Here is a 26,547-nt window from a genome sequence, read left to right as displayed (position 1 = left end):
TGTAATCAAAACATGTATAGGAAACTTTCCCATGCTGTCCCAGAGAAACATTTCCAAAGGGGAAACCAATTCCTATGTAGAACACCTGATAAAAGAGAAAGGCAAGACAAAACAAAGGCTGCAGCTCTTCCCCCATGCCTGCTCTTTACTATTGTGCTTACCCTGGTCTGTGGCCAAATGTCCTTCTGCTGACACTCAACACAAAAAGAAGGAACACGAAAGGCCTGGAAAAAAAGGAAGCAAGGCAGTAAAATGTTTATCATGCAGAGTCAGAAAGTCATTGGCAATAAAACACAGATAACAAATGCCCTGGACTAGATACCAGCCTTCCTGTGATTTATCATAATTAAAAAATAAAGATCCAATGAAGCCCTAGAACTTTCTCCTTCATCTGATATGAAGAATGAGATGTGTTACTGGTAGTGACAGCTGCAGTTTGTTGCTTGGTCTAGAACATGCAAACACAAAAAACCCTGAAAAAACCCGCAATCAACCAATTCTCCCCTGCCCCCCATCAGTAACATGGCTTCTGAGCAACTGCCTTCAGCTTTATAGAAGCCTGTGGAGCTCCAGCAGACGTGCTGACACTTCACCTCAGCTGCAGCAGCTCTTTTTTAGCCAGGATAACCACATCACTGCAGAGTGGCACCTGGGCTGGTTTGCTGGGCAGAGAAGAGACTCACTGCCCTGCTAATGCAGCTACGTGGCTTTTGGGAGCCAGGCTGGAGCTCTGCAGTGCACAGTCATACTGCTTCAGGTGGCCACAAGCTGGGTGCTTTGCACCACAGATGCTGTTTGATGGGGCAGTGGTTCTAGGGAGTCGCTAGTCCTGACTCTGAAGCCAGAACTGCCATCAAGTCCTCCTGAATCTGGATTCCGTTGATCATGAGGAGACTCGTATTTCATTAACAACACAAAGGAAATCCAGCAGTATTTCTCATCTTGGGGAGTTTTTAGACTGGAATACAGCTAGATGACTCAACTTACAGTTATGTGATAGAGCAGCTTCCACGTTAAGGAAACCAGATGATAACTCAAAAGATTAATTCCAATCTGTATTCCAAAAGGAGATGTCAGACCAAGTGGTTACGGAGCATTTGTAGCAGCTGTTGGCTTGGAGGAAGTCAGAAGCAACAGGATTAAGGGCTGGGCGCTATGGGAGTGTAAGTCTATGGCAGCCTTGGCATTCCTGCTGATTCAGTGATATCAGACATGATGTATCAGGGCCTCACTGCCTCTGTATGAGTCAGGGGACTTCTGCCAAGCAATCCGAACTGCTAACTTCATAACATACAGGACTGTAACCCTTCTTCATTTCCCAGATTTAACACTGGAAAAATAAATCACAGAAGCTTCAGTGAAGATTTGAACAGGTCCTATTCTGAATCCCCCATTTTTTAGGGTCCAGCCTTGAGCCTGCTGGTGTTTGCTCTGCCCAGGCCTAGGGGAAGCTTCTAGTAGCTTCCCGCAGAAGCCACCCCTGCATCCTCCCTCCTCCACCGGAACCTGTCCACGCAAAACCACAAGACTCCATTATAAATGTTTCTGCCCAGGTTTACTACAATGTAAGGAACAGATACATAAACATTTCCTCACAGATTTTATTGTCAATTGTTAATAATAAAATGACTACTTTAAAAAGTCAAATAAAACCAATTTTAAAATGGTCATTAGAGTATTATATATACACACACACCACAAAATAGCTTAATACAATTGTCTTTGTGTCAGTTTTCTATTGTATCAAAGAGAGCACACTTTAGTACATAGCAAATTGATTCTGATTTCAATGTCAAAATAGTCACTTTATATTCGCTATAAATACATTAAATGAGTTTTTTAAAAAGCAATCCTCAAGTCCAGGTGTAAACCCTGGTATCTTAACTGCAGAGAAGACGCAGCTTTTGGGAGCAACTGTAAGCCACAGAAGGAACAAATCCTTTCTGATGCAAGTTCTTATCCAGCAGGAATAGACTGGCTTCCAAATCTCCAGGCTGCTTTTGAACATAGGTACGTTCCCTCACCTCAGTTTTTCTTGGGTTTTTTCATTCCCCCATCTTGCACAAGTCCATGCTCCTGAAAGTCACACGTGCATTTTCAAAACCTTCATGTCTCCAGCATATCTAAGACAGGTACCAGATGCTCATCTGTATTGCTACAGCAGCCCGAGTTTACAACCTTGTGAGGGATTTAGTCAGTGAAAAGGTGTGATGTCACAGCAGTGTGCCCAGTTCAGAAACTCATTCCCATGACTTCCTGTAAGTATGGCAGAAACGTACCAGCCATATGGACCTTTTCAAACTAATGGCACTGACATGAAAACAGAGTTAAACTGTACATCCAGAGAGGGGGACTACTGTGATCTAATTGTGGCTCATTTAAAAACGACAAAGAGATTTGGGTGATAATTCCTTTACATAATGTGCATTGACAACGCAAACCAGCCTTCTTCTTTTTGCTTTTCCACCTGCAAAAGAAGAGACTGGTTAAAATTCACACATGATAAAGTTCCCATGGACTTGCTAGTCATTGCTGGCTTGCGTAGGATCAGTACATACCGCTTCACTGACAGGCAGCAACTGCCTGCCATTGTAGTGGGGTCATACCACCAACCTTAGGCACCTAGTTTAACCCACATCTTCCTTAAGTGCTCCAAATTTCCCCTCTGGGGATGCAAACTACACTGTCAGGACAGGGAGCCTTGAACACTAAATTGGTTTCTCTTTATCACTCCTAATTTATTTTGGACTTCAGGAAAAGACAGTACTAGCATCTCCTCATGGTTGTCTTCAAGCACATAAACAGATCTGTGACTGGTTTACCACACTGTACTGCTGCCTGGAGCTCCCCATGAAATCATGTTAATGTAGTCTATTTTTCTCTGGGCATCAGGTATTGAAATCTAGATTAGGGATTTTTTTCTTCACATTCAGATTTATTTACCCTTCCCCAAGTGACTTGTGCAGTGGGTAGGGAAGAATTCGCCTGCCTGTGGCTCTACCAGTTCAACATCACGATTACGAGATATTCTCTGGTGGCACCGTGAGCGATGGGCAGAGGTTTGCACCTCTATCACATGAAGATGCCACAGCAGAAAGCACAGTCACAGGATTATTCACTTGTAAATAACATCTCTATGTCAGCAAACAACTCCTGTCACTAGCACCTGCATCTCCCCTTAGCAACTGTCTAGAGTCCAACCTGCCGTGAACTGATTACTATTGGCCTCAGAAGACTTAAGGTAGGACAGAGCTCTCTCCCCTTCTTTACCTGTCCTTATAGGACATCGCAGTCAAACTCTGGCTGAAGATTTTTCAGTCTCACCTTTGGCCTTTGGCTGACAGGAGTTAATTTCACGCTTTCTGACGTTGCACTTAGGGGCGAACAAGGTTTGCTAGAGTCTCCCACAGACCTGGGGACATTCAAAATGAGATTGGAAAAGTGAAAAAATGGAAGTGACTATTAGAATCATGTCTCAGATCCTGAGTTAGGACCCCTCATCATTACTCTTCAACAACCTATGTCACCTGTCTTACATCACATTACAGGTATTTTAAATACAAACAACTGAAGTTGTGAAAAAGCTATTGGACCTTTGTCCCATTTCCACAGAGCTGACTGTAAAGAAGTCAGGGAAAGTCCATGAAGCCAAAGAAAAACAAGGTCATTTTGCTGCATGGGTAGTCAAGACACTACAAAAATGAAATAGTAAAGGGTTAACTTTTACCTTCTTGTACTGGTCACACTGGCAGGGGAAATGCTACCTTCTTTGGAGCTGTCCGTAGCAACCGCCACAGGAATCGACACTTCAACTGTCCTCCTGGGATTTTCTAGGCAATGAATAAGAACTTGATTCTGATGAGAACACAGCAACATCGCACAACATTCATTTAGTTCTCCCATTTTTTGAGGGGCATCACATAACTCTTCACAACTGCACAGAGTATACAGATCGGACATCAAACATCAGGGTAAACATCAACCCCCTGCCCACTCTGAAAAGGCCAGATATTGAAAGCAGATACTAAGAGCAAATATGCACAACATGCATAGATACAGAACGATTTTTCATGGATAAACCTTCTGGGTTTCAGTAATCAGAGGCTTAGAGAATTCTGATTTATCTACTTTGTTCCTTTATGGTTTTACTTTTTGTGCTGCATTTATGTTACAACAGCTATCAAAGTGTTAGAAGTGTTCTGACGTCGCTGCATGTCATTGCCTAAGAACACACATGTGGTCTCGCCTGCCCCTCAAGTCCTTCTCTTCATACAAGCTCATGGTTTAGGAAGGGGGAAAGGGCAGGTGCCCTAGACAGAGCACGTGTACATGGTCACATGCATCTCAGCCTGCAATTACAATGACTCCTTGAAAAGATAAAGCAGCCCTCACCCAGTAGAAAGGTTTTTCTTTATCACTATATATGGCAGCTAATCTAGGAATCTTGCATCGGAAAGAATATTCCCTTCACTAATTCACCTTTTCAGATGACTGGAAGCTCCAGTTCTTTCTTTTTATTAGCACTGGCAGTAACTCAGCAGGGCAGTCTGATGAAAAGAGCACTCAAAAGACCAAAAACTAAAAGGTGGTTGAGAATCAGATAACCACTCTGCTGTGACTTTTCACAGCCTGATGTAACTCCTTAGTCTCTTCACAAAAGATTGTGTAGCAGAGAGACCCAATTACAAAGCCTCGTTCCACCCATCAGTGACTATGTAGCAGAACTCTTCTGCAGGTAAGGACACAGCAAAGAAGAGTTTTACTGTAAAGCATGTTAGCTGCAGCAGAATAATTACTAAGAAGCTAACTTCAGAAGTTTAGCTGATATGTTTTGAGCTGTCTGAAGTAAGGAGCGTTTGTACCACACGGTCAGTAACAGCAAGTGTAGTGCTGACCACAACCACTGATCCAACCAGATAAGGATAGATAACTCTCTAAAGGAGGAGAAACACTGTCTCACCAGTTTCTGTTTCACCTGAAGCTGGGTACTTACCAGTGTAATTTGCAGATGGGAGTGGAACAGGAGATGTCATCGGAGAGACCGTATTGGCAGTAGCTAATTTCTGCTGGTCGATTAGCTGCAACAGCTTATCACGTGCTTCTGCGCTCTGACGATTCAGCTCTGCTATCCTCTCCTCCAAGCTCTTCGCTGCCACAAGATGACTCTACTTGGATAAATGCTTCCAATTAAAAACTTCAAGGAGAGCATGTAATATGTTTCAAGTAATTCTATGCAATTAATTTTCAAGCTGAAAGTAAATGTAATTATATACTACCTCCTGTGAAAAATCCGATGTTGTCTCTTACTGTCCTGTATCTAAGTCCTCAATTGACTAAACACAACAATATAAACTGCTTTTCCTACAAATAGGAAAAAAAGCAACTACTGACTTTATTGTTTAAGAAAAAAACCCAATGACACAAAAAAACATCCAGCCACCCAGCAATTAACCATAACTAAGAACATATTTAATCACAGACATGCATATTCAGGAGGGTGTGGGGATGCAAAAGCAGATTTCTGGCAGAAGTATGCTGGAATTCATCTTTAAACCAAATTTTCACCCACTTTGACCTCTTCCCCCTCTCTCCAATAACTGGTTCCACAAAAACACCACTTTAAAAAGTTTGCATCATCTCACACAAATAAATGACTAAATAGTACAGAACATGATACAGTATGGGAAGGGACAACACTCTCAGCCTACTTTTACAGGAGGAAATTTATAATCTTTAGAACCTGTAATTCAGCTGCGATGATGGAACAGAAGCAAGGACAGGGATTAGGCATTTCTGTGATGTTAACTCCTCTCTGTGGGGTGCCACTGAACAGCTGCTTATTTGCAGATTGAAGTTTTTCTGTGTGAAGCGAATCCTTGAGATTTTGGGGGGTTTCACCACAAAGCAGGGCAGACAAGACAACCCAACCAGTACATCCACTGTAATCAAGTATTTGCAAGAGTTCTACCTGCACTAACTTTAATCTCATGGGATTTTGGGTCACACTAGTAGAAGAGATGTACAGCATGGATTTAACTACATATTTTGCAAGCTTGACAAGAACCTGTGGGTTGGTGTAGTGCTTTCACTGTTAATATTATCCAAGCTGCCAAAGGTATACCTGATCATGATGCAGTCACCCCTCTTTTTGCAGCATCCTAAACTTACAAATGTGCTACTCCCATACAACACAGGCCCAACATGAGAATCACACTCATCACAGAATCACAAGGTTGGAAAAGACCTTTAAAATCATCAAGTCCAACTGTTCCTGTACATATCCCTAAGTACTGTTAGGCTCTTTAGCAAATGTTAAAAAACACAAGTCTCCAAGCAAACAAATTAAAAGAATATTTGTTTTGTTACTCTTTTCCCTAAAACAACTGGGAAGAGGGAAGAAACAGTCTTGGAGCATCAGCAAGCTACGGGAAAGCAGATCAGCAGAAAGCAGAATCCAGCCTGCCTTTTCTGTCCAACTCTCACCTGCCCTTGCGAAGAGTCTGGATTATCTGCATTACATACTGGGTCTGGCTGGGGTAGACAGTCACTCATGTCTTCAGACAAGCCTCTGAATTTGCTCAGTTGGGCTTTAATTAGGGAGTTCTGCCGTGTGAGCTCAGCTATCTGAGCCAGCAGATCACCGTTTTGAAATGACTCTTCAGCTGTGCTGTTTTTTCTAGTGTCACCTGGGCAGGACAGGCTGATTTTCTCGTGGGAACTCTCCAAGTCTTTGTCTGCAGGAGGAATTGGTTGCCTTTGAGAGATAAGGCAGCCTTCCTCAACTGTGGACTGTGTTCTCAGGGAGGAAGGTGAGCTCCTTTCCTTGCACAGTTCTCTTCCGATGTTTACAGGAGACTGGGAAGTCACTGGAAACTCTACAAAGAAGAAATTAAAGAATAGTAAGGAAAGAGACTTATGATCCTCATCAAGGAAACCATCCATCAGTGACTTCATTGCATCAGGCTGGTAATAATCAAGCAGGAACATGAATTTTAAGTCTAGCCTGAATGGTGTTATGTTACTGATCAAAATCACTCAATGCAAGATCCTGCTGTAAGAACTCATCAGGTTTCATTTCCTATTGCATCTTACATTTAAATGGTTTAATGTGGGATTGAGAGAGAACTCAGAGAGAGGAAGATAAACAGTTCTGAATTTCTTAGCTGACATATCAAACGCTACTTCTTTCTTAACTGTCCATTTTCCAAAACCCTAAGAAGGTGTAAGTTTGCATTTCAGCTCTGATATTTATACTGGGTTAGTAACAAAAGTTCTAGAATAACAAAATAAAATAATCCAAGACTTTTGGCATAATATCAGACTAGACATTTACTCAGCCCCTAAGAAAGGGGAAGCACTCTGGCCAAGAAAAGTAGGTATTTTCTGTTGTCATCATTAACAAACAGATTACACACCATACACACAACCAAGTATATTTCAGTACTGGCAGCTGCTATGTGTTGATTCCAAGTTGGATTTTGTGATCAAACCCAGATTTTCTATGCTTTATAGGCCAAAGAGCCCATTTCTTCCCCAGCTTTATCTTCTACTTCTTGACCAGAGCGTGACATTTTAAAATTTACACACAAATCTGTTTTAGGAATCATTTTTCATAAAGAAACAGTGAAGAAGTTTAACATTTGTTAAGCCATTTAGCATCCTTAATAGTCTTAAAAAGACTATACTGTATTATTATTTCTCACATAGCTAAACTGTAGTGAAGTCTAGGAACACCTGACAGCTCTCAATGGGACTGAAACCAGATGTTGCTCTTTGCATAACAGTACCCTTAGTTCATCCCCTCTGGATTTATTACGTGCCTCCTCACAGCACAGCAGCCCACTAAAAGGTTAAACTAGGTATAAACTTCCAACTGCCATGCCAACTCCTTCAAAATCAAGATTGGCTCAAAGCAGGAGTGTGCAGCCTACAGACATTCTGTTTCATCTGGAGCATGGGCTGCAGAGGCCCTGAATTTCCAGTCTGCAGTGGAAATGAAAGGTGATGGAGGCTAGATTACAACATCAGTAGATAGGTATCTCAAGTGACGTGCTGTATGTCACAGACAAATTGCTACAGCACATCACACACAAGTGTAAATCAAAACCAGCACAAGATAAAAACGCCAATTTGGACTGCTGCTGACAGGACTACTGACAGTAACTGGAAAGCTGCAGGGGACAGGAAGTCTAAAGGCAAACACACAATGAAACACATACCTGGGTGCAGAAGTAGGATATCCCAGCTATAGGGCCAAGGTGTATGGGCATGGAAATTAAAATGTTTTCACAGAAAATACATCTCCAGAGGTAACGTGAACCTGGGAGACTGAAACAGTAATACAATACATAGGCTCCCAAGTCTACTAGAGCCAGAAAGTTCTCACCATTCTGGAGGGGAGACAATTCCTGATTGCTCTTCTGGCGGGGGGGTGACAACAGCACAGCTGGCTGGAAGATGTGAGCTGGCAAATTTCTACCAGCTCCCACACCACCTGAGGCACCCAGCCTCACAGGAAACTTGAAAGGAAGTTCTTCTTGTGGGAATTTCAGCATATTTTCCCTGTTGGCTGCATCAATCCTGGACTCAAAATTGCTCAAATCAGGTTTGTCTAAAGGAAGAGACAAAGCGGGGATAGAATTATAAAAATAAAATAATTCTAGTGCAATAATGAAGTATAGAAAAATCTCAATGACAACTCTTGTGATGAAGTATCTGAAAACACAGACTAGAGTACGTTCCCCACACACACCTAAATTCCATCTGATCCACAGGTACAGAATTCTTTCACTCAAGCAGAACACACATCTTCACTGGCCTTAAGAGCAGTAAGAGTTATTGCATATAGCCTCACAGTGTCAGGGTACTAGCAGATCTGTTTGAGCCCAGGCACAAGACTTAGACACGTGACTTGTATTTGGTAGTATTCTCCTGAGAAAAGCAGACCTACAGGCTTGTCCTAATGGCCCCAGATTATAAATTTTATGGGTACATGGTGGAACAGAAATTTGAAGTTTTTTCGAGCTCTCTCATGATCTTTTTCTGACTTAATTCAACTCAGACATCTCTTCTGTATTTAAGTACAACTAGTTCGTGGTTCTATTTTGTACATACCAGGGAGGCACGAAAAGAAAAGCATTAACTCAAAGCTGTAGCTAATTGGGAGATCACAGTAATTTTAACATCCCTTTATTTTCATTGCTATCTTTGAGTTCTCCCTTCACAATTTTGTTCAGGACGTTTGTTCCCAGAAGAGAAGTCAGCGGATTATGCAGAACATACCTGATCCTGTACTGCAAGAGATAAAAAGCACCCTCCAGAGGCAAAGAGCCAGGAGAGGCTGTTGAAATAATATACTGCTGCTTGTTCATATTACTGAGATTCTGAGGATGAATTTAAAGCCTGCTACCTACTATTCTATGACCCTGCCAAGACATCAGAAGGATCTTTTTGCTCTGCAAAATAGCATTTCCACGCTATCCTACTCGTGCTATTTGTCACCACAATATCTTCCCCACTCTTTTCCTCTCTCCAGAGGAGTCCTCTGTTAACTCAGGGAGCTTTAGCACAGAAACCACCTCAAATGTCCTGAATCCAGATCTCCTTCTGAAGGAAGAAGAAGTATTTTTGTACGTTCAGGAAGCTTTCCTCTCAGGAAGACGCCTTTTCCTGAGAAGGGAGACCAATAAGGAGAGAACGTTTGGAAATTTGAGTTCTGCAGAACTGTTGAATAGGAAAGTTTGGAGGGGTTTGTGGTTTTTGGGTTGGGGTGTTTGGGGTTTTGTTTTGTTTTTCAGGAGCACTTGTTTGGGTGTCATGTTTTGGGATGGGTTTTTTTGTTTTACAAAGCCCAGAGAAATGACAAAAAAAGTTGGCTTCTTCCTGAGAACCCCACAGGGACAGTCAGTAAGCAAGTTTCCAACCACAAAAGCAATGTTTAACTAAGGAATACAAATAGCTCCAAGGAATATTGGGATTCATGAGGAGCCTTATGAGGAGAGGCTGAGGGAGCTGGGGCTGTTCAGCCTGGAGAAGAGGAGGCCGGATGGTTGGACTTGATGGTCTTGAAGGTCTTTTCCAACCTTGATGATGCTATGATTCTATGAGTTACTGACCCCAACAGCAAAACTCATGCATTTGAACAACCCATTGAGAAAGAGGGTTGGGAGAAAACTCCGTGGTGCAAGAATGTTAAAAGTACAAGGTGAATCATGTTTGGTTTGTTTGTCTGTCTGTCAACACTACTCCATTACTAAGCCTTCATCTATTCTAATCACTCAGCTGGTCATTCCCCTTTGACAGAAAGTCACAAATACCAAAAAACACTTGTACCAGTTAACAGTCCTCAGCCTCTGCTGTTTCTGGTCAGCAGCGACCTCCAGTGTCTTATGGAAGAACCAATCTCAGTCTGCTTCAGCAACAGAAAGGTGGAGCCCGATTCTGCTGGCGTTTTGGGATTTTTTTATGGACCCTCAGAATTAACGTGACTTTGGTCATTAAGCCATCTTAACGGGGGAATGCTACTCCCTTCCCCCTGTTGTGGGGTTTTTGTTTGGGTTTTTTTTTTTTCTTTGTTAACATAATATATTATGCATCACTTAAAGGACTTGCCTAAAAAGTTAATCTTGAAATCCTGATCAAGACAGAAAGATGCCAGTGGGGATGGAACACAACCTATCACATTGTTGGAAAATCTGTAGTGAACTCAGCAGAACTCACAACAAATGAATTTCCAGAATTGAGATTCATGCTCACACAGAAGACATGTACTCAAGCAGACATCTATCAAATACCAAATTATCCAGTATGGGGATAAACTAGCCACAACTCCCATTTTACCTTTCACACAGGCATGCACACACCTTGGCCATTTGCTGGACCCGTGCTTGCAATTCCAAAATGGTTTGGACTTTGTTCTCTTCTAGGTTCTACCAAAGGGAGGCTTTTAAATGCTTCTGTGAGAGAGATCAGCTGTTCATCTGTTACTGTCATGTACTGCTGAAGCTTATTCTAAAGATGAAGGAAAAACAAGAGACAAATACAGAAACCCATACTGCAGCAACAGGAGTTAGATTATATACCACAGGCAGCTCTGAGAAGATGTTTGGTATCTTAATACCACTACATGGATTTCACAGAATCACAGAAGGTTAGGAGTTGGAAGGGACCTCAGAAGATCATCTAGTCCAACCCCCTGCCACGGAAGGGTCACCACAGGAACGCATCCAGGTGGGGTTTGAATATCTCCAGAGGAGGAGACTCCACAACCTCTCTGGGCAGCCTGTGCCAGTGCTCTGTCACCCTAATTTGTGATTTGTGGGATCCCAGGAAGGCATTAAATATTGGTGACTGGATGTTTCTCATTTGTTTTCTTTCCTGTCTCAAAGAAATTATTTGGTTTTCTCTTTTCCTATCTCATGACCCCACTTCCTCTCCAGTGCAGCCTTACTGCTTCACTCCCAGATGTAGCCACTGAACAAATCTGCCTCCGTTGCAAACTTAAAAAAAAAGATTAGTATTTTATCTAGTAGTGTTAACAGTATAGAAGCATAGAGGCAGATGCTTAAACCATTTGATTGATAAAGTAAATCTCAGTTTAATAGAACTGTAATTTTCTCAGGCTTTAAAGTTACATATCATATAGGAAGATCACGTGTTGACTTTCCAAACATTCCTTCCCCCAACACCCTCCCTCCATGACTGCTATTATCTTTCTCAGATTCCTCATTCAATTTTATAATTTTATTCCTGTTTATTGTTAAAGTCTCCTAAACCTATGACAATGCATCTCAGCACACGTTTGCAACACAACTCCGTATTCTACCAAGTCATCCTGAGGAGGATGGGAGTTCAGTACCTGTATAGCACTGTTTTCTTCCCTCACCAGAAGTATTTCTGCAGTCAGAGCATCAATCAGTTCTCTGTGTTCATTCAACATCTCCTCATACTTGTGCCTCATCTCCTCTTTTTCACGCAGTTGCATTTCATTCTAAAGAAGGAGAAAAAAGTTAAAAACCTACTACAACCAATACAGATTCATGTTTGGAAACAGGAACGGGTCCATACCACATCATAATGTAACAGCTCTTCCCCCTTTTGCTAAATGAACTTCATCACTTTTGTGACAATATCCAATTTTCAGGGGTTAAGAACTGTCAGAGAGCTTACTGTCCCTTCCTGTTACTACAGAACACCGTGGGGGCTCCTGCACATCCTTGCTCTTCTGCCCTTAGAGCTTTCACAGGCTGTGACTACAAGCATTGTCTTGCTGCACAGATACTGTTTTATAAGCCCCCAACTCTTCCTGCAGTAATGAAGTAACTCCAGGTGTGCTGATGCTTGTCTGTATCCTGTGCTGTGTTTGCCTGTTCTTCACCTTTCTTAATTCATTAATGAAGACAAATTTGACTAAATAAAGGAGAAAGTAGTTGCTTTCTAATGTTTTCCCCCAGAGAGAGAAAAATTTCTAGAAGGTTTTGTTTATTTTATTTTCTGTTAATGCCAAAAAGTTCTATTTGTTAAGAAATCTACTTGAGCAATCCTGTGCAGTGTGCTCTAGGTAATCCTGGTCTAGCAGGGGGTTGGACTAGATGATCTCCAGAGAGGTCCCTTCCAACCCCTAAAAAACTTTCAATCAGTGAATAAGGCAAAAAAACTTACTGTAAAGAACCTCTTGCCCTCAAAAGATCTTATCAATATATTATATTGAAATAGACCACTGCAGTGGCCAGGCTTCTTCTACAAGACACAAAAGAGTCTCTTCCATATCTAATGGGTAAATGGAATACATACACAGCTGCCACGTTTTGGACCATCCTAGCTAAAAGAGTAGAGGCTACAAACTCACATAAACACATCAGAATTAGCAGGTGGAGCCCTGCCCCAGATAGTTGCTACTATACTCAAGGGAACCCCTGAGTAAGAAAAAACCCCATCCTATCTCCAAAACACAAAAGATCCTGAAAAGCAACTGGGGTATTCTTTTCTGAGAGGATGAGCTGCCCATAACCTGCCATACATTATTTTCTGCTGGCATTGGGACCAGAAGTGAAACACTATCAAGGAAGAAGTATGAAGACACAACAGCTCTGCATCCACATAAAGTGAATAAGTAACTAATTTTAAGAATAAAGCACAGATACTGTCACTAGATGGAGACAGGCAGATATGCCTCCTTTCAGCATATCAGAGACAAGCCATCTGCTTTCTGGTTCTCATCCACCAAGAGAGAACAGCTTTTCTGCCTGTATTGATCCATGTGAAGGAAACTGGCACAGAAAATGGAAAAATTCCAGACAGTCCTCTCATTTTAGAAACCAAAGGTGGGACAAAATGAGAATGTTAACACAGGTAGCAGTGATGAAGCCTACTGATGCCTTAAGACCACCTAGATGAGCTATTGTATCTTCCCATCCTATACAGCATTAACCTAGCCTTGGAGGAGAAGCTTCCAAGCAGTTACGTGCCGTACATTTATGCATGGAGAGTGCATCAGGGTTCACAGCTGTACACATCTGTTCCTACCACTGCATAGCATTTGTGTCTGGCATACCCTGAATGAAGTATCTTCCCTTCAGCCCATTGCCAGGCAGACCTCTAGTCTCGTAAGCTTTGTTTTAACGCTGCATCAGGAGCAGAGATAGAGAACACAACAACACAGATTGATTCAGTAAGTGTGTACTCTTAATAGCATTCTTAGTAGAGTGGGGGGGGGGAAATTCTAACATTTGGCAGATTACATAGAAATTAATTTAGGGACCAAGTCAGGTTCATCCACTTCCCTTTAAGAATTTCATTTAGCTTGGCAAGCATTTCATAAGTTTCTTTTTCCCTTTCTCTCTATATATTCACTAGCTTCTTTCTCTCTTCTATATTCACTAGCTGCTTCTTGTAAGAGTTGATTTTTAATCACTTCTTAATACAGCTGTCATGAAAGATTCAGTACTTGCAAGTTTCTCTTCCTACTTCTTATACATAACTTTGAGAATAAATTAAGCAACATCCTTGATCATAATTCTCCTGCATTCAGCTTTTCTGCAACAAAGCTGGAAAATATTTTTTTCTCCCCAGAAGAGGAAGGAAATCTTTCTAGAAGCTTCAAAACCTCTTGAAGAGTAGTTGCTGACACAAAATCAGAGGCTTTTTAAATACCTGCTGCAAAGTCACTTTATTGAAATGCACTGCTGCTATAGTTCAGGCATTGGAACTTTGCTAACTCTTCTGGCTAGGCAAGACAGATGGTGCTCAAGGGCACTTGATTTATTCCTAGCATCACAGGGACCAGGTTTTAGGAAACACTCAATCAAGATGTGCTTCTTCTAAGTGAATTCTCAAATTGTAACTGTAATTAAGCTTTCTTGAAAAGGGGAAGACTCAGAGAAGATTATGGATGCATGCTGTCTATCTTGATCAACTCTGAATATGGCTCAATTTCTCGCTTATGTGATTTTTAGATATTTCTACTAACGAATTTAGGTAACAAATCTGAAAAAGTTGCAGACAACTCTGCAAGCAACAATCAAATCCTAAAAGGAAGGAATGAGAACACATCTAGTAAAGCAGAAACAACATCGCAGAAGTGCTCAGTAAAAAGCTGGAACACAAGAGCCAGCATACTTCTTTCAAAATCAATAGTATCATTAAACACTGAGACTTTTTGTCCCTCTGAATAGGACAAAAAGCTCTTAAGATACACTGAATGTTACTTTCATGAAGAGAAAGTAGCAATTAAGAAAGAAAAAGTATAACAAAAACTCTGGAATAGGGAAATCTGAGGGTAAGCAATAACTCATTTCTGTGAGACACAAATTAAAGACAATCTAAATAGGGTTATAACAGCAATTAGATTTATAATATGAATTTGATGTTATTAAATTTATGTTTTCTAATAAATAGAAAACATTCTATTAGAAGTCCAGAAGATCCTTCTGCATAATTGCAAAAGAATTATAGAATCACAGAATTATAGAATTGTAGGGGTTGGAAGGGACCTCAAGAGATCATCGGGTCCAACCCCCCTGCCCAAGCAGCTCCCTAGGACATATCACTCAGATAGGCATCCAGACGGGTCTTGAATATCTCCAGAGAAGGAGACTCCACCACCTCCCTGGGCAGCCTGTCCCAGGGCTCTGTCACCCTCACTGGGAAAAAGTTCTTATGCATGTTGGTGCGGAACCTCCTGTGCTCCAACTTGCAGCCATTGCCCCTTGTCCTGTCCCCACAGACCACTGAAAAGGGGCTGGCTGATTCCCCCTTCATCCCCTGCTTCAGATAATTATAAACTTTAATTAGGTCCCCCCTTAGTCTTCTCTTCTCAAGGCTGAACAGTCCCAACTTACTCAGCCTTTCCTCACAGGGAAGATGCTCCAGGCCCTTAAGCATCTTTGTGGCCCTTCTTTGGACTCTCTCCAGGAGATCCCTGTCCTTTTTAAACCAAGGAGCCCAGAACTGGACACAATACTCCAGGTGGGGCCTGACCAGGGCAGAGTAGAGGGGGAGGATCACCTCCTTTGACCTGCTGGCTACACTCCTCCGGATGCAAAGAACAAAATGTAATAGCCAGCTTAGGTATTACAACTAACAGAGAAGAAACATGCTTAACATATTTTAAAACATAAGAGCTCCTCAGCCATTGTCCATCTTGTGATGGCAGTTGTTTTTCACTCATAAAGGGATTATGTAACATTTGTTTCTGAGGCAGGTCTTAATCAAAGTAAATTCCTCCATAGAGACTGAAGACAGAACAATACAAGGAATGAATAGTTATACAACCAGTCAGAAAATAAACGAAAATCAGGGTTTAAAGTAAGGTGGGTTGGGCTTCCCCCCGAATTATTAAACACACTGAAAAGGAACCAAAATAGGACAGTTCCACATTTGTTAGTAGCATTGGGATTTAGACAGAATATTCTGCTGCATCTATTAACAACTGCCATAACCTAGTTTAAAATTTCACATGGCGCCAATGAATGAGCTGCATCTGCAGTAGCTCTAGGTTGCAGATGAAATAAGCCCCACTCTTTTTCTTTTTAAAAAGGACTTCTACATAGTTTACAGGCAGCCTTCTTTATGGAATTCCATCGATCCCCAGCTGCGCACTGGTATAGCAAGCACTTCGGATCATGCTTGCTTAGGGTGAAGGTGCTGCTACAGATAGGAAAAGAGAGCTAAGGAATCCCTCTAAGAAAATCGGGGATTTGGGTCCACCGCTCTAGTACCTTTGGAAGGCAAAGGAAGAAAAGGAATTTGTCAGCAAGGCTGTAGTTAATACTCTGCTAGAACTCCAAACAGATTTAAATAAATAAATAAATACATACATACATACATTTAAATTGTTATTTTCTGATAATAGTCACTGAAAAACTTTAATTACAATCAATTCCTAGGTATTTGGGTTTCTAGAAAACAAAAAGTTTCAACTCCTGATTGCATGCAATCCAAATGAGAAGCAATGATAATCAGAATCCAGAGTAAATGGACTGGGAGCCAGGAAAGGCTGAAGTTCAGATCTGTAAAGAAACTTTCTATCCTTTTTCATTCACTCTAGAGAAGCAATTCAAATTCTCACCTCTTTGAGGTAGCGCATCAAACGACAGAGAGCCCTCACCAGCGACAAGGTAAACCCGGCGAGGCCTTCACTTCTCTCAGATTTTTGAACTTCACGACCTGTGCATAGCTCATACTCCTCCAATTCATGCTCCACTTCAAGCATCATGTGGTTGAGAACATCTAGGCTAGATTTGTTGCTCCTCTGAAGGTCAATGGGAACTGAATTAGCTGGAGGATCATCCCTCCTCTGTCTTGCAGGGTTCTGTGCAGTTTGTTTTCTTTTCACTGAGAGGGGGGGAAAAAAAACCAAAGCGTCATTGGAACTTCAGTCTGTATAGAAAGCTTTGTGCTACCAAGGGAAAGGCATCCTGAGGTAGATGAAAGGAGCGGCCCTGTTCTGCCCTGAACCGAAATGGACCATCAAAGAAAGTCCCCTGTCATCCCCATTCTTTTCAGATCATCAAAACACACATATTCTGCCACCACATTAGTACCTCTCAAGTATGGCTGTTTGGTGCTTTTATCTTGAATACCTGTTTCTTCCTTCTCAGTTAAAAGCATGGAAACAGTTTGACAGTGAAAAAAATACCAGCTGGCTGCAGGTCTCATATTTAGTGGGCAAATACGAGACCTCTCAAAACAATCCTTTCATGTTACAGTCAGTCCCCACATACAAATGTGTAGAATACGGGAACTGAAATGTATCAGAAGCCTGTGCAGCACAGAATAAAAGAGCGAGCTGTATGAGAAACACAGGAGCACAAGAGAGAACTCCACAGCCAGCAAGGTAATGGGTAGCATCAAAGGGCCATATTTATGGTTACCAGATTCCTACAGACTTTCTTTACCAATGAATGGGGGCTGTGGAACATCCATCCTTATTGATGCTCAAGACTGGCTGGATAAGGCCCTCCCACCCCAGCAAACTTTGGAGTTAGCTGTGTGATGACTTCTAAAGACCCCTTTCAACCCATGTTTTTTTATGATACGAAGGACCTTAGTTGAAGGGAGGTATGTTACTTTTAGAAGTACTAAACTTTTTGCTGCAATTTGCTTTTGTTTCCTTGAGTTTGGGTTCAGCACTTGTCTCACAGTGTAAGTGGAGTCTACAGTCTCTTCTTCGCCTTCATTCTGAAGTCTTGAATAGATTCTCTTGACTACACTGGTAGCATTGAGAGCTGATTTAAACACAAAACAAAAAATACACACATGAAGTATGTCAGGTATGTTAATAGCAATATGTTACAAAATAATTTCATTAGAAGAGCTGGCTTTTTAGCCAAAAACTGAGCCAAATTAACATGTCACTGTCTCTCAGCCCCACCCAGAAAAGAAAACCCAGGCAGGATGCTATGAACAGCCTAACAGCCCTTGAGAAGTTGTGATTTGGCAAACCCAACCTGACTGATCCAGTGATGGAGAAACAGTTGTTGGGGTCAAGGGCACACTTGATTCCTTTGATACAGTAGTTTTTCTCATATCCTTTTCAGCCCACAGCTGAGAATTCACCAAGGAATTTTCTTCTCTCAGTAACCGAAGCAGCCTAACGTGAAAACAAAGGGAAGAGTGAGTTGTAACAGGGTAAGAGCAGGATTCTAGCTTACCTGTACAGTCTACAAAGAGCTTTTTAAAATATCTTTAACTGTTCAGGTGAGCTCCCTGCTCACATTGATTCCCAGTCTGAATGTTACAACAAGGAGTTTCCCTAGAATTCTGAGATCAGAAGGGGCAAGGGGAACAGAAAAAGTTACCTAGGCCCATGCCACATCCTTTTAATTCCATATCTTTCCAGTCTTAAGAAGGTGGAAACCTGAATGGATGTATATGTACTGACCTGTCATAACTGACACTGGATTTGAAATCCAGAGAGTCATGGTGTCCATCTTCTGACTGACAGATTGATGATGCTTCCTCTTCCACTTCATTAAGAGCCTTTTTAGGACACAACAAAGAAATCAAAAGGGACTTTTCAATTTATCTTTAGGAAGAAGTTAGTGATCAATTTTCTGATTTTTTTCAAGAAAAATCCAAACCCATTTTTTTCAGTCTCTACCTTCAAAACAAAATTTAAAAAAAAAAAAACAAAACACCACATTGAAATACATGACAAAGTACTTCTGCAACTCAAATTGCAGATATTTGTGCAAGGCAGTAGGAAACAGGATTAGAGAACCATGAGAATATAACATCACCACTTTCACTCCCACAACCCTTCTGGTCTTCATCAGTGAGCTGCTTTCTGGGAGTGTCATACAGCTGCTCCCAAACCACAGTGAACATTCCTGGCACAACTCATGTTATGAGAAGACAACAAAACACAAAGGCAATCTAAACAAAATGTTTACAAAATCTGAACAATTTCAAAACTTTTAAAACACATCTAATTGTAAAATAATGTCATTATTAAAAGCTAAACTTGTAGAACTAATCAGGACTGTGGAGTTAACTGGGGTACACTTACATTTGTTATCAGAAATAAATCGGAGGCCAACTGGCTGTGTCCCCATATATACAGACACTATTAGAAAATCAGAGGCATATTTTGATACCTAGCAATTAGTTAAGTGACATAAGAGTTGTTTTCTTCGTCTGTAATTACTTCCTTCTCTTGCTGATTATTCCAGAATGTGAAAGAGACAGGATGATAATACGAGAGAGCTTCTATGAGACATTAAGATGTTTGTTTCTCATATTCAAAGGTTAAGTAGTCAAAAAAACACGTTTCCCAGAGTCTCACTAAACAAACTCACCACCACTTACCACTATTTTTGATGTATGTCATCAACATGGTACATAATACACAAAAGATTGGTGTAGGTCTGCTTGAAAACTCTGCCTTTGAATATTCTATTTCGTGCAAACAAGAAAGCCACAGGACATGCACAGAACAGAACATACTTTACCTGGGAATCCACGACAGATCCACTAAGGATGGAAAGCTGAGTGGGAGGATCACATTTTTGTATGAGTCCTTGAGACGATTCTAGGTCACAGTTAGGAGCCATTGTTACATTAGGGAAACCTAGAGGAATCAGACATAAGAGGGAAGGACACAGAGGCCTGGGTCTGTAGAACATCACAGGACTTTGTACTGAAAAGTAAGTTCCCATACTTCGCACAAAAAGGGTCGCCAGGGTGTATGTCACTTTAAACAAGTGCCAAAGGGCAACCACAGAGTTATCTTAATACATTCAGCCACGTACCAGGCTTTTGCCCTTCGCATCTGAGAACAGACACTTGTGCAGAAGCAGCATGTAGGATGAAACAGTCTTACAAGCAGAAGAGAATAGCAGCTTACAGAGAAAAGAACCTAAGCTTAGGATTTTGCATGCAAAGCCAACCCTGCCTTTCAGCAGCATCAGGACCAGCAAACCAGAAAAGGAAAAGCCTTGCTCACGAACTGCTGACAAATCTTCAACGATGTCCAAGAGCAAGCACTCAACCCTTGCAGCAGTGAGAATCAGAACTAGTGAAATGGCTTGAACTGGTGCTCTGTGTAGGCCAGGAGCTTGGCTGTGGAAATGGTAAGAGTGAGGTGTCTCACAGTAAGCGACCCAAAATTCCACAATGGACCGACACAGTAGAACACTCGGCCGTGGGTCACTCTCCCTGCCATGAGAGGTGTTTCATCCAGCATGAACAGGGTCAGTCATACTGACTGATGAGATGAAAACAGTTTAAAAGAATACTTTGCAAAGCGAGACTACTTATGAAGAGCAAGGAGATAACCCTAAATGTGCTACCATACATAAATGAGATGGTCTACCTGTTCGCGTGCGAGGAGCATCCTCAAACGTGTCTTTTGCCACAGCCATAACCTGATCAGATTGATCCAATACATCTTGCAAATGGTATTGATCAGACAGAATCTGAAATTACAGCATGTAAGGAAATATTTCATACTGAGCAGACAGATTTGTCCTTTGGGTTTTTTTGGTATTGCTCTTCAGTTAGCAAGAGAACAGCAAACAAGGCAATGCTTGCCAAACTGATACTGTACAATTAGATCCTCAGTAAGATAGATCAGAAAACCATGCTTCCTCCTGAGTGACAAGAATTAACCTTGTTTTTCCGAAATATCAGACAGCTCTTACACCTGGGGCCTCCACCAGCACTGACTCTTTCTCTTTAGAGCCAATCCTCTCATTCCCTCTTCCTCCTCCCAGCCTGATACAAACAAGACGGTGGGTGTTTATGACAGACTCATCAAAATGAAGACATATATCTGACAATTAAAAAAAATCAGTATGCATCCTCAAATAATTTGACCTGTTGCCAAGTTGAAGAACACTTACCTACATCTGACAGACACTCAAAAACTGTACTATTTAATTATATCCAAACCAATTCAGACAGACTTGTTTCCTTCAGCCTCGACATCCTGTCTAAAAATTAAGCCACCTACCACCACAAAAGTTACAACAGACATAAACACAGCAAACTGCATCTGGATTCAGAAGCTGTTTTGGTAATCTCCACACATTTCTCACAAGACACAGCTTCTGTACTCAGGGTCTCTCCTCCCCGGTATTTGAAGTCCATCACAACAGGTGACTCCTGAGGAGGAAAGTCTTTGAGCGCAAAGCAGGAGGCATCCGAAGGTACTGTGAGCCACACAGAGCTGACTGGGGACGTGGCTTCGTGGGCAGAACGCGATTCAAAACTCCTCACTGACTTGTAGCTTCATCCACAAAGATGGAAATGGCAATCTAGTAAAACCATATCCCACAATTTGGGAAGGAGGTAGTTATTCTCGAACACTTGAGAGGAGACCAGGTATGTAAGTGACTTCCACTTCACTGTGGTTAATCAAATTTAGCCCAAGAGATTGCAAGTACTTTAGAAGATCCCACAGAAGAGACAGGTTCACATATATGCTCCTACACAAAATCTGAGAACAGAGGGACAATTTCTGCTCTCCCACGAATCAGAAGAGGGACTGGTTTGCAGCAGCTTCACAGCTTTATATACTGTTACCTCCAAAGGCTTTCTTCTAGTGCCTGCTGCTAAGTTTGCTGGTTTATATTCAGCCTTAATCAAAAACATCTAGGCAGTAGCATTTCACCTGTTTTTTTCCCCCCTTCATTTTACTATGCTTTGTTACATCAAGAAGTTTCCCCACATATCTAGCTTCCATGTCTCTCTAGTCTTTTCAGCCTGGATTACATTGCAATATATCTCCTTATAACTAATTCAGCACATCAGCGAATATCCATCTCTCAATTGTCTCACATATCCACTTTTCCAAATCAAAATTCAGTTTTTACACTTGCTACTAACTAAGTCTAGTCTATTTTAGCCACCTGATGTCAGAACAACGCAGGCTTTTAGACAACGTCATGCCAGATCTGCAGAAGAAATAAAATATTTACTTGTTCTAAAATATGATTGCTTTGCATAAGGCATTTAAAACTAAGATGATGTGTTTAATGAGACAAAAAAATTTCCTGATTAATTTGTTTTCATCCTCCTTTCTAGCATCAGCAGGCTCCTAAGCTTCACTGAACATGTTATGAATATTTTTAGAACGCTGTTCCCAAGGTAGACTAGCTAATGTTTGCTTGTGATCAGCAGAAAACAAAGTGGTATCAGTCTCTAACCCCCCCAGGCCCATTTACATGCCCTCAACAAATTCAGAGTGCTGTGCCTTGTACCAGTTTAGTACCACCTACGAATTTCATTAAAATTGATCTTCTCTCCTCTTTCAAATGGTTACTAAAGAAAATTAAACAGGACTAATCCTAAAATCTTCCCACTCTGATGACCCACTCACCACCTACCCTTCAGTGCAATATTATTTTAACAATAAGTTGTTATGGGGCCATTCAGTGCAGTACCTACACACTCACAATCCACAGTACAGACAAACTTATATTCTTTTTTCATTCATATTTCTAAGCAGACAGATCTTTTTCTCTCGCTCTTGTTAAGAAAAGACACACCAGTAGCAGCATCTTTCTAGTTTCTGTCACTGAGTTTTTTGCAGTTGATTCAAGGGGCTTAGGAAGCTACACTCACAGCAGAAACTAAAGAAAAAAAGATCACCAAGGTAAGAGAGACAAGGAGACAATTCACACTGGTGTCGCTCTGCTGGGAGACACAGAATGAAGAGTCTCTCCAGTTATTCTGAACAACAGGACTCAGACACTAAACAGATTTAAGCTTAGGTGCAGGTAAAATGGAGACTCTCCTCCCACTGTTTTTCTCTAAACACAAGATGACACCAGTGTTTCAAGCAGCAACCTTCAGATGAGTTTTGTCTTGGCTGGCATTGCCTTCTCTTGTCTTCCTATCTGGAAGCAATTTTTTTTCTGACTCAGAAGTAGACACAGGGTATGTTGAATAAAGTAATTTCTTAAAACATGAAGGGGAAAGCCACTCAGGAAGGATCTGAAATTTGTGCACTGCCATTAGAAATGGCAACAAATAACAGAAGACCACGAGTTTCACATCTGTGAAATAACAAAGTCACATAATAGACAGTCCAGTCCTATGTGAGTGGGTGGTCTGATCTACCTTTGAGACATATAATTTGCTTCTGGATGGAAGTTTGCTGAAACTGGCCTGCTATTACGTGAGGCCCGTTTGTATTAAAGTCCACGGCTTTTTACGCTTGGTCAAAATTAAAGTGGGAGGCTTGATTAGCACAAATAACATTCTTAATATCCTTAAATATTCTACTGGGATTCCAGAGAAACAGGTGTGTCAAATAGTAAACTAGTTGTTTCTGTCTATGCCTGAATGAATGCTCTCAGATTTCACAGGAAGACTTACAAACATTTACAAAAGATGAAAGAGGGAAGAGATCTGTGGGGATTAACCCACTGCACATTTACAGGATGGCTAAATCATGTTTCTATTAACTGCTAGGTGAACATTGCTCATCCCTGACCAACAGGAACAACTCCCAGTTTGACCAAGTGCCGATACAATCTGAAAACTAATCAGTATGTTTTAAGATTAGTTTTTATAACATACAGCAAGGAGCTGCCTGCCATGTGAAACAGAGTGATGTTGTCTATCATGGAAATCCCTTTTCACACATTAGCTCTGTTAGCTAAGCTAAAAAAAAAAAAAAGGCAAATTAAACAACGTTAATCTTCTCAGTCACAGTGCTTCAGAATGCCTGGAGAACAAGCATTTCAATTCCCAGATGACAAGCTTGTCTGGTAGCAGCCACAGCCCCTCTACCTTTGCTGCCAATTTTCCTTCCAGACAAGCTTACCAGCTTCTTGTCTCACCATTTCTTGCCCCTGACTCTACATCGTCTCTGCTTAAATAAGAAATGGCAGATAAGATACGCCTCCCAGAAAGAGAAATGTTCATGTTTCCATCAAAGAAAAATACTAGACAGGAGGAGGAGAAGACAAGATAGCAGTAAGAACACAAAGAACACCCATCCTTTCACAACGCGCAGTTGTCAAGTCTGCAAACAGTTCCTGCTCAGACACAAAGAGGCCTGCAGGATTACAGAGAGCATAACCAGGCAACAAGGATCAAATGTGAAACTCTACAGATCAGCTGACAGGACAGACAGACTATTCCAATCACAGCACGCACACAGCACGTAGAGGAGGGAGAGCATAACCAAAGTCAAATTATCCCAAAGAGGAGCAAATATTGACCTGTGTGCAAGAGCAGTTTTCCACTGCTGCTGCAAATCATCTGCAGGAGGCTGAAAGTGCAGATTTAGCTCTCACCTCACGCATAAAAGTCAATTTCCTTTTATCCAAGGAATCAGCAGCCAGGTGCTTTTGCTTCTTCCATTTTCTCTTCAGTGCTTTGTCTTGCAGTTCCAGATGTGCCAGTACTTTGTTTTTTGATTTGTGTATTTCATGGCGACGCAGCTACACAAACAGGAAAGAAATTATTTTAAAATCAAGAGGCAATCAGAAGGATAATTTGCAGGTTAATGCTAACAAGTTCTTCTTGATTTTATCATTCATGTGCTGAATACTATTTGTGATAACTTCACGGTAGTACCAGTGACAGCCTCACAAACATCCTAAAGTGTAAAATGCCATCAAGACCAGACAAATTTAAAACGGGTGCAAAGGTGAATGAGGAAAGTCTGACAGTTTCCATCTGTCCTACACCACAATAAGAGTCTTCTCAGCTATCAAGGGGGAAGAAACCAAACACTATGACGTATAATATGCATAAAATGGCATAATACATTTTCCTGATTCAACACTGTCAGTCACCAGAGAGATTCTCTCTCTCTTCTACAAATTACATATATGTAAAATATACAAATTTAGTTGAAATGCAAATCTATTCAACCATCAATTTATAGAATCAAGTCTCTCTGTGCTATTGTGCCCATTTGTCCTAACCTGTCAAAACATATAAACATTAGCTCATACTGCCTATTCCATCCTCATAATCAATGCTACTAACGAAAATTAAACAGAATGTATGTATTTTGTAATGAACACATTGTTCAGTATAAAGGAATGATGTGAAACTTTTTAAATGAAAATTGAGTATCATCACAATTAGAGACATTCCTAAAATAAAGCACATCTTAGTCCTTCCAGCAGAGATGAGACTTAACTTCAACTACACCACTGAGGTTTTATGTATATATGTTTTTATGCTTTTAAAATGGTCAACACTTTATTGAAATAAAAATTTCCTAATAGAAACAGAGAAACATCAACTGTAGAGCCGGGGATGTATGAGACCATAAACAAAGAACTAACTAAAGTGATTGGTGTTTTCAGAAGCTTAAAAAGCATTGTGAACACTGATGCTAAGAAACCAGCTAAACCTCCTGGCTACACAGAAGGCACGGTGACTGATATTACACTTACTATGTCCTCAGGAGTCGCACGGTGGACTGTCAAATCCTGGACGGTACTCTGCAAACAGGAACCAGAGAACCACACATCAAAAGCCAGAACTAAGCATGAACTGGTCTTAAAGTTTAATCAAAAAAAGAAACCCCAACCCCAAACAAACCCAAAACAAAACAACCAATACTCTAAATTGCAATAGCAGCAGCATCAAACCACTACACCCTGGTGCACGCTTACGGCACTGGAAAGCATTGCTCCTTCAGTGAGGTAGGCAGCTGCAGAAACACCCCTGCCAAGGCTGAGGCGCAATTCGGCCTCGGGAGCGGGCAGCCAGCGGGGAGGCCTACCCAGGAGCAGCACCACGGAAGCGGGAGGGGTCATGCCCGCACCGCGCACACGCAGCCTCCTCCCCGCACGAACCCACACTCGGTATCTTCAAACGCGGGCCCCCCGGGAGGACGGTGGCACACACCCCCACACCCGCAGCCGGCAAGCCCGTGGGCAAGGCGGCTGCCCGGGCCTCCTTTCCTCAGCCAGCCAAAGGCCACGGCGCCATCTGCGTGCACCCAGCAGCAGCGACCCCGCCGCCGGGTCCGCACTGCTACCCGCCAGCCGGAGGAGGAGCGGGAAGAGCCGCCGAGGCCCGAGCCCCCGGGACGGGGCAGCACTTACGTCCCAGTCCCGCTTAACCACCGCCGCCGGTTTCCTGGGGCCCTTCCTGCCGAGGGCCCGGGGCCGCGGCCCGCGCAGCAGCGACATCGCCGGCCCCGCCGCGGGACGGGGGCGGAAGTGGCCCCGCGCTGCGGGCTGGAGCGGGACGCGAGCGCCTCCGCCCTCCCGCCGTTGCCGTGGGGACGGGGCCTGCCACACACCCCCCTCTTCTCTCCGCCCTGACGGGAGGAAGGCAGTAACGGCTCTGCCTGCTCTCCCCGCCCCGTTGCTTCCACCGGCCGCGCCTCTCCTGGGGGCACGGCAAGCCGCTGCTCCCCGCGGTGCCTCTGAAGGCGAGTCCGTACCCTGGCCCGCTCCCCGCCACCCTCGTTCACCTGCGCCTCCCGCCGCGCTCCCGCCGCCGGCCCCCGTACGCGGGTAGGTGTTGCCGGTGCCCGCCGCTCCCTCTGCTCTTCGATTTTCGGTGGGAAAGCAGCCCTGCCCGCCCCCGGGCGACACCGCAGGGGTGCAGAGGAGCCCTCGACGG

At 42.4% G+C, this 26,547-nt stretch overlaps 1 protein-coding gene across 1 annotated transcript; it reads right to left on the bottom strand.

The window, feature by feature from the left end:
* Positions 1 to 1,606: 1,606 nt before the first annotated feature.
* Positions 1,607 to 26,108, bottom strand: SPICE1 (spindle and centriole associated protein 1; the record flags this gene model as incomplete). The annotated part of the gene is made up of 17 exons (XM_084263439.1): positions 1,607 to 2,467; positions 3,325 to 3,412; positions 3,728 to 3,830; positions 4,994 to 5,165; positions 6,484 to 6,875; positions 8,387 to 8,611; positions 10,863 to 11,010; positions 11,858 to 11,989; positions 16,568 to 16,833; positions 17,586 to 17,726; positions 17,949 to 18,091; positions 18,383 to 18,480; positions 19,452 to 19,570; positions 20,315 to 20,417; positions 24,249 to 24,395; positions 25,365 to 25,412; positions 26,022 to 26,108. The coding sequence occupies 17 exons, from the start codon at positions 26,106 to 26,108 to the stop codon at positions 2,414 to 2,416; spliced, it is 2,466 nt and encodes an 821-aa protein (XP_084119565.1). The 3' UTR covers positions 1,607 to 2,413.
* Positions 26,109 to 26,547: the final 439 nt, after the last annotated feature.

This window comes from Gallinula chloropus (genome assembly GCF_964237585.1).
Source record: "Gallinula chloropus genome assembly, chromosome: 1".
In the NCBI taxonomy this organism is placed as follows: Eukaryota; Metazoa; Chordata; class Aves; order Gruiformes; family Rallidae; genus Gallinula; species Gallinula chloropus.
Note: the sequence above shows the minus strand (reverse complement) of the source record. Positions and strands in the feature narration are given on the sequence as shown.